The 12605-nt window shown below is 41.2% G+C and overlaps 1 protein-coding gene across 1 annotated transcript; it reads right to left on the reverse strand.

Annotated features, from left to right (window-relative positions):
- Positions 1 to 7489: 7489 nt before the first annotated feature.
- LOC147890346 (G-type lectin S-receptor-like serine/threonine-protein kinase SD2-5) lies at positions 7490 to 10202 on the reverse strand. The gene is made up of 2 exons (XM_087390266.1): positions 7885 to 10202; positions 7490 to 7639 (listed from the first exon to the last, which is right to left on the reverse strand). The coding sequence occupies exons 1-2, from the start codon at positions 10012 to 10014 to the stop codon at positions 7490 to 7492; spliced, it is 2280 nt and encodes a 759-aa protein (XP_087246392.1). The 5' UTR covers positions 10015 to 10202.
- Between the last annotated feature and the right edge of the window lie 2403 nt (positions 10203 to 12605).

Below are 12605 nucleotides of genomic sequence, written 5' to 3' on the forward strand. Positions count from 1 at the left end.
ATCAAGAGGGAATGAAGTGGGAAAAGGAGGGAGAAGGGGATTTATTAATGAATGATAACAAGGCTACATGGAACCCAAAGCACGGAATAAATAGCTAAGTTTGGTACTAGCACCATTTTTAGAGATCTTGTAAGTCTTGTCTTCAAGCACCAAATGACAAAGGTAAAGAAGAAAAGCTTAAGATCATGCGCTATAAGACACCTGCAAAAATTGAGAATACCAACATGTCTTTAAGCAGCAAATACCAAAGGTTAGGAAGGAAACCACAACATGTGCCAAAAAGGCCATCTCATCTTCAAGTACTAGAGAAATAAGGTTGGTAATGCAAGCCTTTATGTGCCATATAGAAAAATCCAAAAAGGGCAATGCATCTTCGTGCTTCTTCCTTTATGAAACAAGATAATTAAGATGACTGGAGGATGACCTGTCATAATAATTTGAGAAGATGACCTATCTTCTTGCATCAAACAAAATAGTTCATGAAGATGACTCATCTTTGTGCCCCAAAAAAAATAAGCCAAGAAGGCAAAACCCTATTCATGCACTTAACAAATGAGGTTGGGAAGATGACCATCTTTGTGCACTAAATTGAATAGGATGGTCTCAACTTTATACATGAAATGAGATAATATGGGAAGAAAATCCAATGTTCATACATGAGAAAACATAACACTGGGAAGATGACTCATCTTCAAGCAGCAATTTAAACTCGGGGGGGTCACTATGTATAAACCATCTATATCACGTGCGTTCAAGGCCTATATTTAAAGTCCCTTATCTGTGAAAATTTTCATTAATAAAATGTACCCCTTTTCTATACAAATCTGTAAATTTTTTCCAAAACTATTTTAAGTAGTCCCTTATGTATATTTATTTCTGTAAATTTTAGAAATAAAAAAAATCCTTCTGTTGAACTCACGTGATAGGGTTACATATGATGAGTGACCCCCCCGAGAATTTAAACTCCACAATTTGTGGAGTTAGGAGGTGAGAATCATCATTAGGAATCATGAAACCTTTCTTTTTTTGTTCAAAAAAGAAGAAGAAAGAAACCACGAATATGTACAAAACCACACTTAACAACACCTTCCTTAAGAATAGTATTTATCACCTCATGATCCATTCATGGGTGTTCTTAGATAGGTTCTTCCTTCTAATGTGCTAAGTAGACCCCATCAATAAAAGTGATCTTTTAAATGAAGAAGGGTGATGTTCACAACTCACAAACTTGAGCTTGCATGCAAGTCATCATCCTTGAATTCTCATTGCCAATATATCTATAAAATATCTATTCTTGTTGTGCCAATATATCTATAAAATATCTATTTTAGTAGTCATCTACCATCTCCTCCATCACCCTTGTATCTTCCATTTGGAGCTCATCTTAGCAAAATTACTTTCAAATTGAGGTCACTAAGCATTATGTACGATAGCACGTGTAATCAACAAAGGATTTATATTTCTATGGAGTTGCATAAATATACATACATAAATTGCAATACATAAGAGATACTAATATCATGTCAGTATTCACTAAACAGTTGTATAAAGGTTGTAAAAGTTTGTAGGAAGGGGTTTTTAAAAATCCCCTTAATCACACATGCTATATGGGGTTTTTACACAGTGACCTCCTCTAGACTTACTTTGAAGGTCATGTACCAATGCAAATGGGGAGGATCCTAGATTGAGTGACCTCCTATGATTTTCTCCAATTAGTAATCAAACTTGCATAGAGATACAACATTTTGAGTGAATTTTCGCATCCATTGTGTAGTTATAGGGGAGTTGAAGGCACAACTATGACCTAGACCCAATTGCAAGGTACCTTTCCTTCCACTTTTCTATCTTTGCGAAGAAAATGGACTACTCTAGCCACATGCAAATGCATGATTGGTACAAAGATATAGTTGGATGTCCTTTTCCTATGAACCCAAGATTATATTCAGTTGTAGTAAGAGGATGCTGAAAGATGCTTGAGTGCATTGTCTATCAAGCTTCCTAATTGCCCCTCTTCTTTGATATACTTATTAACAAAGTTTTCTCTCATGAATTTTCACTTTACTGTCCATTTTTGAACCTTTACACACAACCAACTAGAAGACATGTAGACTCATTGTATTGTAGATGATTCAAGTCTCAAATGCTATCCTGGAGCAAGTGGGGATAATAAGAATATATTGCTTCTTACTTTTTAGAATTTGATACTTCTAGAATACTATGGAATCTTGGCACACTACTTGAAAGACCTTGTCTTTTATTTGATTTAGCAATGCTTTAATGCACACAATATTCACAACTTCTTCCTCATTCAAGCTTGTGATACATCATAAAGTGTCTCTGTGCATAGAATCTTCCATCATGGGAGTGTGTCACGATGAGAGAATTTTGTCCTAACTATGTCAAATTTGAGCATAAGCATTGAACACATTGTCAAAATCAAAAATTAAAAAATGACAACATATTTTTCATAAAGTTATTAATTCATGCATTCATATTGCATGTGCTAATTACCTACCTTTTAAATTTATGATAAGAATACATGCAATCTTGAAAAGTCAAACATAAAAAGACAACATGGAATGCATAGAAAAAGCTGGTATTCTAATTAAGATTACTTGATATTTACATATGCATGGAGTGCGAGATTAATTATCATGCAAGATTCAACTAAAAGATTAGCCGCATGGAAATATACATGCTTGGTGCACAACTATAGCTAGACATCATTCTGATTCATCTTCCTATGAGCCCAAGATTCTATTCGCATGGTAGGAGCTGGAGAATGTAGCAAGATGTTGGAGTGTGTTGGCTAGTGTTGAGAAACCATCTCAACATCATGTGTTCTATATTGTGCATAGCACTAACACATTGAGTGCTAAAAAGGCACAAGGGTTAGAAGCCCTAACCCTAATCCTAAAAGGGATGTATATATTGATTCTTTACAACTAATATAGGGTACAGTTAGTCATTTGTGGTGTGCTCTCTAGCTGTGGCCTCTCTCCTCATCTCCACTCTTCTCCTCTCCTCTGTCCATGTTTATTCATGGTATCATCCTTGCCTTCCATTGAGGAATTACAATCCTTGAGGGCATGAGAGTCATTGAGAGATTGAGAGCGAGTCATTGTTCTTTCTTTCCATTGATGAAAGATTTTATTGTCTTCCGTTGAGAGAAAATATCCATTCATTGTGAGTTCATTCCTTGAGTGTCTTCTTTGGGAGATTTCATTGAAAGTTCTTGTTCTTTATATAGTGAGAGATCTAAGCGAGTTGAGAGAAGTTCATCTTTATTCAAGAGAGTTATTTGAGTGTTCCTTAATTAGTTTGTTGAGAGTTTCTGAATCTTGGGAGAGAGATACATCTAGTTTTTCTCAAAAAGACCCTCTTCTAAACTATCAAGAGAGGTGGTTGACTCCTCCTCTACTCAATGGCTAAGTAGCTAATCGGTTTTGATAGCAGCAAACATAAGGCGGCCTCTCAGTCAGTGACTTTAAGCTACTATCTACAACTATAGCACTAAGTCTTGCAGATACTCTCAACAAGCTAATCTATAAGCAAAGGTGACTCTACTAGCAATGACTTTCAATAGGTGGTGTCAAGGCGAGTAGCTACCTCATCAATGATCCAAGCAACTCAGCTATAGTGAGCCAACTGCACCCTACAATGAGTCTACAAATGCCATCAGCACCCACATACGACTTCACTGACCCACAAGCATGGAATAAACACCAAATGACCAGTAGCTCTATTCTAGGTCAAAGTGACTTTGCAGCTAGCCAACTCCTAGCAAAGAACGAGGCGGTACACACTTCAATAGGCTACAACAAACATAGAGACAAGCCTCCACAAATACCAGCATACTCCAAGGGACAACCCCCACCAAGTGTAGACTACAACTGCAATGCCATATCTGAAACGCTTCATCTGCCTGGCCTCTAAGCAACCATCTAGCAACACCACGGCTCCATCTACACATCAATGCTATGATTGACTAGCCAGCAACGCCACTGCTTTGTCAACACAGAGCCCACAGCGGGTCACATGACTACCCAGTGTAGATCCGACCTCCAAAGATGCCTAGCAACGATAACTTTAAAATCTATGAGTGATGCACACAAGTAGCTTAGAAGGTATCGACGTCAAACGACTCATGAGCACAATGATGCATCACATGCTACGGTGACAAAATCACGTTGATTCCAAAAGAAATCTTCACAAATTTCATCTATCCTTGTAATCACCACATAGAGCTATGGTTAATAATTTGCCATGTGGCAGATCAGTCTACCACATCAACTGCCACCACACCCATTTGACACATGGCACCTCACTGGCACCTTATCCTCCACATGGCAGCCACCTACCACATCATCCTCCACCTCACACATGCCATGTTAGGATCAAAGACACATCACCTTATCATGACACGTGGTAATCCCATAGGATCTTATCTCTGACGTCAACGGACACATCACACCGCCACATCAATAATGCCACATCATTAGCCATGTTTTTAGGGCCATATCACCCTATCCAATCATCATTCTGGCCACATCAGTAGGACACTTCATCAGTCAAAGTCAAACTACCACCTCAGCACTACCACGTGGCACACACCCCCTACTTGGCACCCTCACCTTTCCACAGCCACTACATGTCCACCCATTTTCCACATCATCACTGCTTCACTTGCTACGCACACACTCTGCATGTGAACTTGATTGCCACCCCATCATGTTCACCCTTTTTTGCCCCTCCACCTAGATCAAGCTGTATCTCTTGATTCAGGAAGAATTTAAGGGCACTCCAAAAAGGAAAAACACTCAATTTTTTGTGCTCTACATGCTCATCATATCATCTGCACATTTTGGCACAAGTATCATACACATTTTTGCTTCGACGATAAATCCACTTCTTGCATGCACATCAGCCTCTACATCAACGCAGCTGACCCAGGACCTAAAAGGAACAAAGAAAAGGAATTATTTGCTATTTTTTCATCACTCAACGGTTGGTCTAGATCTAGATATGAGTGGATTAGATCATCCATAGTGGAGAGAACTCTCAAGTAGCCAACCGAAGCCATGCCCAAAACTTCCGAAATAGTTTCTACTCGAAATCAGTCCCTTTGCTCACATTCGGTTTCACATCATCGCCTTTCATAGACACTTTGAATAAAATTTTCTTGCACCATGTCTACTACTAGCAACCTCAATTTGGAGGCATCTGCTAAGTTAGATAATTCCAATTATGGCACGTTGAAATACTGAGTGGAGACTACTCTTGTAGTTCAAGACAAATGGTAGTATGTCTATGGGTCTACACCTAGACCATCGGATAATCTAGCATCCACTCCCACCATCGGATGATCTACACCTATACCAATAGTATTCGACGTACATGCAGTAGATCCTACCATTGTCCAAGCATAGGCAAAATGGGACAGGAAAGACAAATAACACCATGAAGACATCAAAAGAAGCATGGGATATGTTTGCAGCTCTTTATGAGTCTAAGAACACCTCTAGATTCTAACATTGAGAAACCAGATCAACTAGAGTTTCTGCAATAGCAATGAAAGTGGTCATGCCATAGGGCTTACGTACTTAGGATCAAGGATTATAACTATCAACTCGCAGCACCAAGAGAGACCATGAATCCCACAAAAATGGTTCAACTTTCAAAAAAACATGTAAGGTAGAGAAAAACTGGATTCTAATTAAGATTAACATTGCATATGTATGGACTTTGAAATCAATTATCATGCAAGAAACTAAAATATTGTATAATGAAGACATTAAACTACACAAAAAATTAAAATCCTAGGCTATGATTTGCTATACCACACTATAATGAAGGCCTATTAACTAGTTGCAAACATCATGGTTTTCCTAGCCGAAACCCGCGGCGTTTTGCTCAAAGCTTTCCTAATCTCTCAAGTAAGCTCTCCAAAATCTCCTCCCACCTATTTTCACTGACCTCCCATCTATTCCAAGCAACCTCCTACCCTATTTCCCACTCCTCACCCTTCTCCTACCTCTTGTGCACCCTCTCTCTCCTTTTTCCCTCTTTGGTTTCCAGAAAGAAAGTTCTTCAAAAGGTGAGTTTCTTTCAACAATGTAGGTTGTTTGTTTGTTAGCTTTGGTTTTGTGAGTGTTTCTACTTGTATTGCTAAAGTTTTAAACTAGTTTTCATGCTTGATTAGAAAGGATTCAAACAAAAAACGAAATTTCAAGAAAGAAAGAAAGAAACTCACCTCTTCTTCCTGTATTTCTCTTCCTTCTCTTCCTTCTCTTCTCCTCAATCTCCTCCTTTCCTTGTCTCCTCAATCTTCTCTTTCCTTGTCTCCTTTCAAGAAGTTGCTTTTGTGACCTCCTCTTTCCACTAACATCTTATTTGAAAAAATGGGTTGTTTTCTCTCTTTTGTAGGGCCATTCCTATCCAAAAAAAAATTTAGCTTTTTGTAGATGTTTTGATGTTTTTTGAATTAAAATAAAATTTTAAAATTGCTCTTTTATGTGCAAGGACCTTGAATGCCTATCCTTAGGCAATAGAAGCCTTCATTTATCAAAAGGCATCTTCACAAGGAAAGTCAACGTTACCAAATATCCCTTCAAGTTAAGTTGTTTAAAGGATTAGCAGTTCTATCATGGTCCTTATGATACATGCTAATAAACTCGGTGGATGATTAGAGTTGCTGGAGTGTCATTGTCTGATCAAACATGCTCCCAATGGCTTAAACCTTACATCTCAGAGTTGCTCGAGTATCATTGGTTGATCAAACATGCTCCCAATGGCTTAAGCCTTACATCTCTTATAAGTCATACTCCCACCTTAAAAAGGTGTGTCCAAAGAAAAAAATCTCATAGCGAGCACATGCAAAACATGCATGTGGAATGTTTTAATGCTATGCTCGTAACTAAGTGCCTTTAAAAAACAAAACCTTAGCACCTAAAAAAACCTTAGGAGACGTAATAGAAAAGCTAGCAAAAGTAGCCTTTTGCTAGATGAGTTAGCCAAAGTAGTCATATGCTCGATCAAGTCATCAGGAAGTTATTAACGTAAACCTATAGAACGCCAACAAGAATATACAATTGAGATCTGTCCATAACCTTTGCTCCCGTATGCTCTTTGTAAAAGCGATTTTGAAGGGAATCTAGCACTATTTGTACCGTTGTCTTAAATTTTTTGTGCAAGATTGAGTCCTTTGACGATACTTTTGTAGTCGTGCGGCGTGCTCTGGATGTCGCTTGTAAGTTGTACTGTGATGACAAAGAATATGAGAGTATGTAAATATCGCTTACGTGATGACAATGAATATGAGAGCGAATATAGATTCGATCCTGCAAGGAACTGCCAAATCTCTCTATCTCAGTTACAAAGCTGCCCACATTTGTGTGTGAAGCGAGAGCTTCACAAAAAAAAGTGTGTGCGTAGCGAGAGAGAGAGAGAGAGAGAGAGAACCTCTAGCCAAACTATAGTACAAATATTGTTATTTCCGTCCTCCAAAGCTCCTACTGATGGCAGTTGAACTGTATGGACTGCTGGATGCATTGACCTGTATGCATTGCTGGACGTTGACGTTAATATTTGCATTCTCCAAAGCTGCTGCTGATCTGTATGCTATGCTGGATGTATTGAACTGTATGCAATGTGGACATTAACGTTAGTATTTCCGTCCTCCAAAGCTGCTGCTGATGGCATTGATTGAAGTGTATGCATTGCTGCTGCTGGGTGAGGAGGATGAAGGCATTCTGTGGAAGGCCGCCGCAAAATGATCATCCCTCTAAGAGAATGAAGAGCGTACCAGCTTAGACAGGGAAACTGTTGATGTTGATATTTCTGTCCTCCAAATTAGCTGCTACTGGTGGCACTTGAACTGCATACATTGCTGAATGGAGATGATGAAGGCCCATCTCTAGAAGGCCACAAACTGCTCACTCCTGACGAGAATGAAGAGCTTACTATGAGCTCCATCTCCTCTCTACTTCTCAAGATCGACCCACTCATCAGTAGAGGTTGCATCCTACTATCAACCTCTTCATCCTCCACTACCTCTGATACTTTCACCTCCCCTTTCAGCATCTTCACCACCCCCGTCATCGTTGGCCTCGCCTCAGGCTCTCTCTGCACACACAACATTGCCACCATTATCATCCTCCTTGCTTCCTCTTTGTTCACTCTATCCCTATCCAGCTTTGCATCCACCAAGCTCATCACCTTGTCACAACAATTATTATTATTGCCCCTCACCTTCCTGCTTTCCAACTTCCATTTCCTCAAATCCTTCACCTTTCGCCCACTTGCTATCTCCAGTAGCACGACGCCGAAACTGTACACGTCGCTCTTCTCTGTGATGACCGCATCTACCAGCCACTCCGGTGCTAGATACCCTGGCGTGCCCCTCATTGTCGTCATTACGAAGCTTTGATCCCTGGTCATCCGCCTAGACATCCCAAAGTCAGCGATCTTCGGAGAGAAGTTGATATCGACAAGGATGTTCGGGGGCTTGAGATCCATGTGGATCACCGGATCTTTGCATTCTTCGTGCAAGTATGCCAAACCTCGGGCTGTTCCAACAGCGATATCAAATCTTACTTGCCACGGCAAGACTTGCTTTGCCTTCTCCTTTGCGTCCCCGAACAGCCACGCATCTAGAGATCCATTGACCATGTACTCATACACCAGAAGCCTGTGAGTTCCTTCCACACAAAATCCTAGCAGCTGAACGAGGTTCATGTGGTGGATTCTGCTCAGAATTGAGACCTCAGCATAAAACTCCTTTTTACCCTGATGTGATTCCTCCAGTAGCTGCTTGACAGCAAGCTCTGTTCCATCCGGTGCGACTCCCCTGAATACCGTGCCGAAGCCCCCGCTTCCAAGAGAATCACTGAAACCCTCCGTGTAATCGTGCAGTTCTTTCCATGAAAAGCGTCTGGGATTGACACCAGCTAAGGAACTCGCCAAAAGCTCATTTTCGATCTCGTCGTCTGTCATTTTCCGTTTCCTTGACATGAAGAAGATCAAACCCAAAATTAATAACAGTGCCAAGACGCCAAAGGTTGCACCAACTGCAATTCTTGTCCGGGAGGCTGCTTTCGTTATCGTTAAGGTCTTGAAGAAACCGATACTGCTCCCGTTGAAACCAACCTGGAGGGTGCCTACAGGTTCTGTGATTAGAAAGCAGGAATTATCTTCCTTTTGGAAAAATGCCGCAGCACAAGAGCAGTTATGTATACACAATGCTTGACATTCATCGGACGTTGTACTAACACGGTCAGCAGGCAAGAACTTGTTGGAGAAGTACCCAACCTCGGAGATCATTGAAGACATAACGGTGTCGATTGTTGCAGAGCAAGTCAGTGTCTCTCCGTCTGCTATCTGGCAACCCTGTTTGGGTTGTGAGGAGTTCACAGGTCCAATATACGGAATGTTAGGGCATCCTGTGCAATTTTGTGTGGCGTTATCACAGGTACCGTAAGAGCCACAATAATTTGGCAAGCCACATAGATTTTCATGGAAGAGGGTGTATGTAAGAGACCAACTAGTGCCGGTATCCCAGTTCGTGTCATTGACAGTGTAAACATGAAGATCTCCGTCCCCTTCCAGCCTGATAAAAGTTGCATATGTGAGGTTCATTGGTTGAACTTTAGGGTTAACGATGACATTGCGAGAAACCGACTTTCCGTCAGCGCATTCAGACACTAAAACCTGCTGATACGAAGGAATGGCAGATACGTTTGATCGAATATCAAAGCTAAGAGTTCCACTCGAATCCCAGCACAGAACGGAGAAGGGGGCTTGTTGAGCCGGATCGTTGCGGATGACGGACTCATAGTCAGTTGATTTGGAGAAGCCCCACACCCAGTATGGCGAGGGAACACGAGCTAGCCCGGACGTAGAATACAGCACAAGGCCGCCTGGCTCCATGACCATGGAATAATTGCCTGTCGAAGAATTGGTCCCCCAGTCCCAGTTGAACAGTATCTGATTGGGTCGGAGAATCTGAAGAACCATGATCGTGTTTGTAGGATGCTGGTAAGAGTGCCATTTGATTTCACCGCCACTGTCTACGAGAGCAATATCACCCTCGTAGAGTATTTGCAATGCGGTGATTTTCTGGTTGGACGTATCTGTGTGCCAAACCACAGTACCGTTGGCCTCTTTCAGCTGCAGATCTCCGTCGAGGGTAAATTCAAGCGATGCATCAGAGTGCACTGGATTATGGGGATTGGCAGTCCATATCACCTCGCCCATGTAGGGCTTTGTCTTGCGGTTATCGTAAGCCAGAAGAGAGAGCCAAAAAACAGGATTGTCGTCGTCGAGCTGGTCTAATGCGGTGATGAAAAAGAGTCCGAAAATAATGGTAGTACTATGGTTGCTGTCGATGCCGGTCGATCGGCCGAACAATTTACGGGCGACATTGAGGCCAGTGATATAGAACCCGGACAAATCATTGTTGCCAATGGAGTAAGGAGGAGTGTAAGAGCTGGGGACGAACAAACTATCAGAGCCGGGGAGGACCATGTCATCAGCGGAAGATGCAAGGATGATTGCGAAGAACAGGACGACAGTGAGTCGCAAACGTAGCAGCGACAAAATGGAGGAAGCGTTGGACATGATTCTGGTAGCTGATTGTGTTGCAGCACAGCAGAAAGGGATAAGACTTGGCCTGCATCTTGCAAATCAGTATTGTAAGCGTTGAATCTGAAATAAGTATCAATTATCCAATGCTGAGAAGGAATTCAAGCAATTGATACCTACATGGAAGCCACGGAAGAGCCGCCCAATATGTGTGTACGAACGATGAAAACGATCAGTCCCGGAGAAAATGATCATGCGTGCTGTGACCGAATACAGCTGCTCCTGCTGTTGTTTAACAGTGAGGAATGAGGATGGGAGAAGCTTATCGCTCAGGCAATCAATTTATCTGAATGAGCAGGTTATCGTTCACGCATGCATGCTTGAGAAGCCTGTAATCCTTCATGCATGCAGAAGCCTGAATTGTCACGCTGATGAACGACGAAGCTATGCCGTGCACGAAGCTGGCAAGAAGCAGAGTAGGAGGCTAGCTCACGACGTACTGCGGACCTCTGAAAAGCTATGGCCAAGAAAACCTTTGCCGCCGGCATTGAACAAGTCTTCAGACTGCAGCATCTTCGAAAGAAACAAAGAAAGAATATAATCCAAGACTGTGGAATCAAAAGTGTAATTTCAAAAGTAGTATTGAAACAAGCAGGATCAAAAGTGGAAACCTTTGCTGCAGACATTGAACAAGTCTCGATTCTAGAGTCAGCTATATGTGCATGGAGTCTTTTGCCGCTACGATCTTGCTGAGCGCGATGATAACACACAATGCAAGTCTATGGTGTATGAAGGCCGTCCCGCATTAATTACACATTCATTCAGCTCTTGAAGTTTAATGTTAATTTCAGTCAAACCATGAAAATTCTCCACCAGATAATCCATGGAGCATCGGAATGATTACTAGGCCCTTTAAAGTATAGGTCACTTATTATAGGCCCTTTAAAGTATAGGTCACTTTAAACAAAATTTTGAATAAGTATAGGTCACTTATTATAACGAGCAGGATAAAACAAGATCTCTTGCTGAGAATCTTTTGTGCCGACATTGAACTCTTGTCTCTTTACAACAAGCAGGATCGAAAGTGGAAACCTTTGCTGCCGAGTCTCGATTCTACAGTCAGCTATATGTGCATGCTGTCTTTTGCCGCTACGATCTTGCTGAGCGTGATGATAACTCACAATCAAGTCTATGGTTGTGAAGGACGTCCCGCATTAATTACACATTCATTCAGCTCTTGAAGTTTAATGTTAATTTCAGTCAAACCATGAAAATTCTCCACCAGATAATCCATGCAGCATCGGAATGATTACTAGGCCCTTTAAAGTATAGGTCACTTATTATAGGCCCTTTAAAGTATAGGTCAATTTAAACAAGATTTTGAATAAGTATAGGTCACTTATTATAACGAGCAGGATCAAACAAAATCTCTTGCTGAGAATATTTTGTGCCCACATTGAACTCTTGTCTCTTTACAGCAAGCAGGATCGAAAGTGGAAACCTTTGCTGCCGAGTCTAGATTCTAGAGTCAGCTACAAGTGCATGCAGTCTTTTGCCGCTACGATCTTGCTGAGCGTGATGATAACACACAATGCATGTCTATGGTGTATGAAGACTGTCCCACATTAATTACACATTCATTCATCTCTCGAAGTTTAATGTTAATTTCAGTCAAACAATGAAAATTCTCCAACAGATAATCCATGCAGCATCGGAATGACTACTAGGCCCTTTAAAGTATAGGTCACTTATTATAGGCCCTTTAAAGTATAAGTCACTTATTATAGGTCACTTTAAACAAAATTTTGAATAAGTATAGGTCATTTATTATAACGAGCAGGATCAAACAAGATCTCTTGCTAAGAATCTTTTGTGCTGACATTGAACTCTTGTCTCTTTACAACAAGCAGGATCGAAAGTGGAAACGTTTGCTGCCGAGTCTCGATTCTAGAGTCAGCTATATGTGCATGCAGTCTTTTACCGCTACGATTTTGCCGAGCGCGATGATAACACACAATCCAAGT

This window comes from Dipteris shenzhenensis, chromosome 19 (genome assembly GCF_047967505.1).
Source record: "Dipteris shenzhenensis isolate YYH24624 ecotype China chromosome 19, Dip_SZ_1.0, whole genome shotgun sequence".
Taxonomy (NCBI): Eukaryota; Viridiplantae; Streptophyta; class Polypodiopsida; order Gleicheniales; family Dipteridaceae; genus Dipteris; species Dipteris shenzhenensis.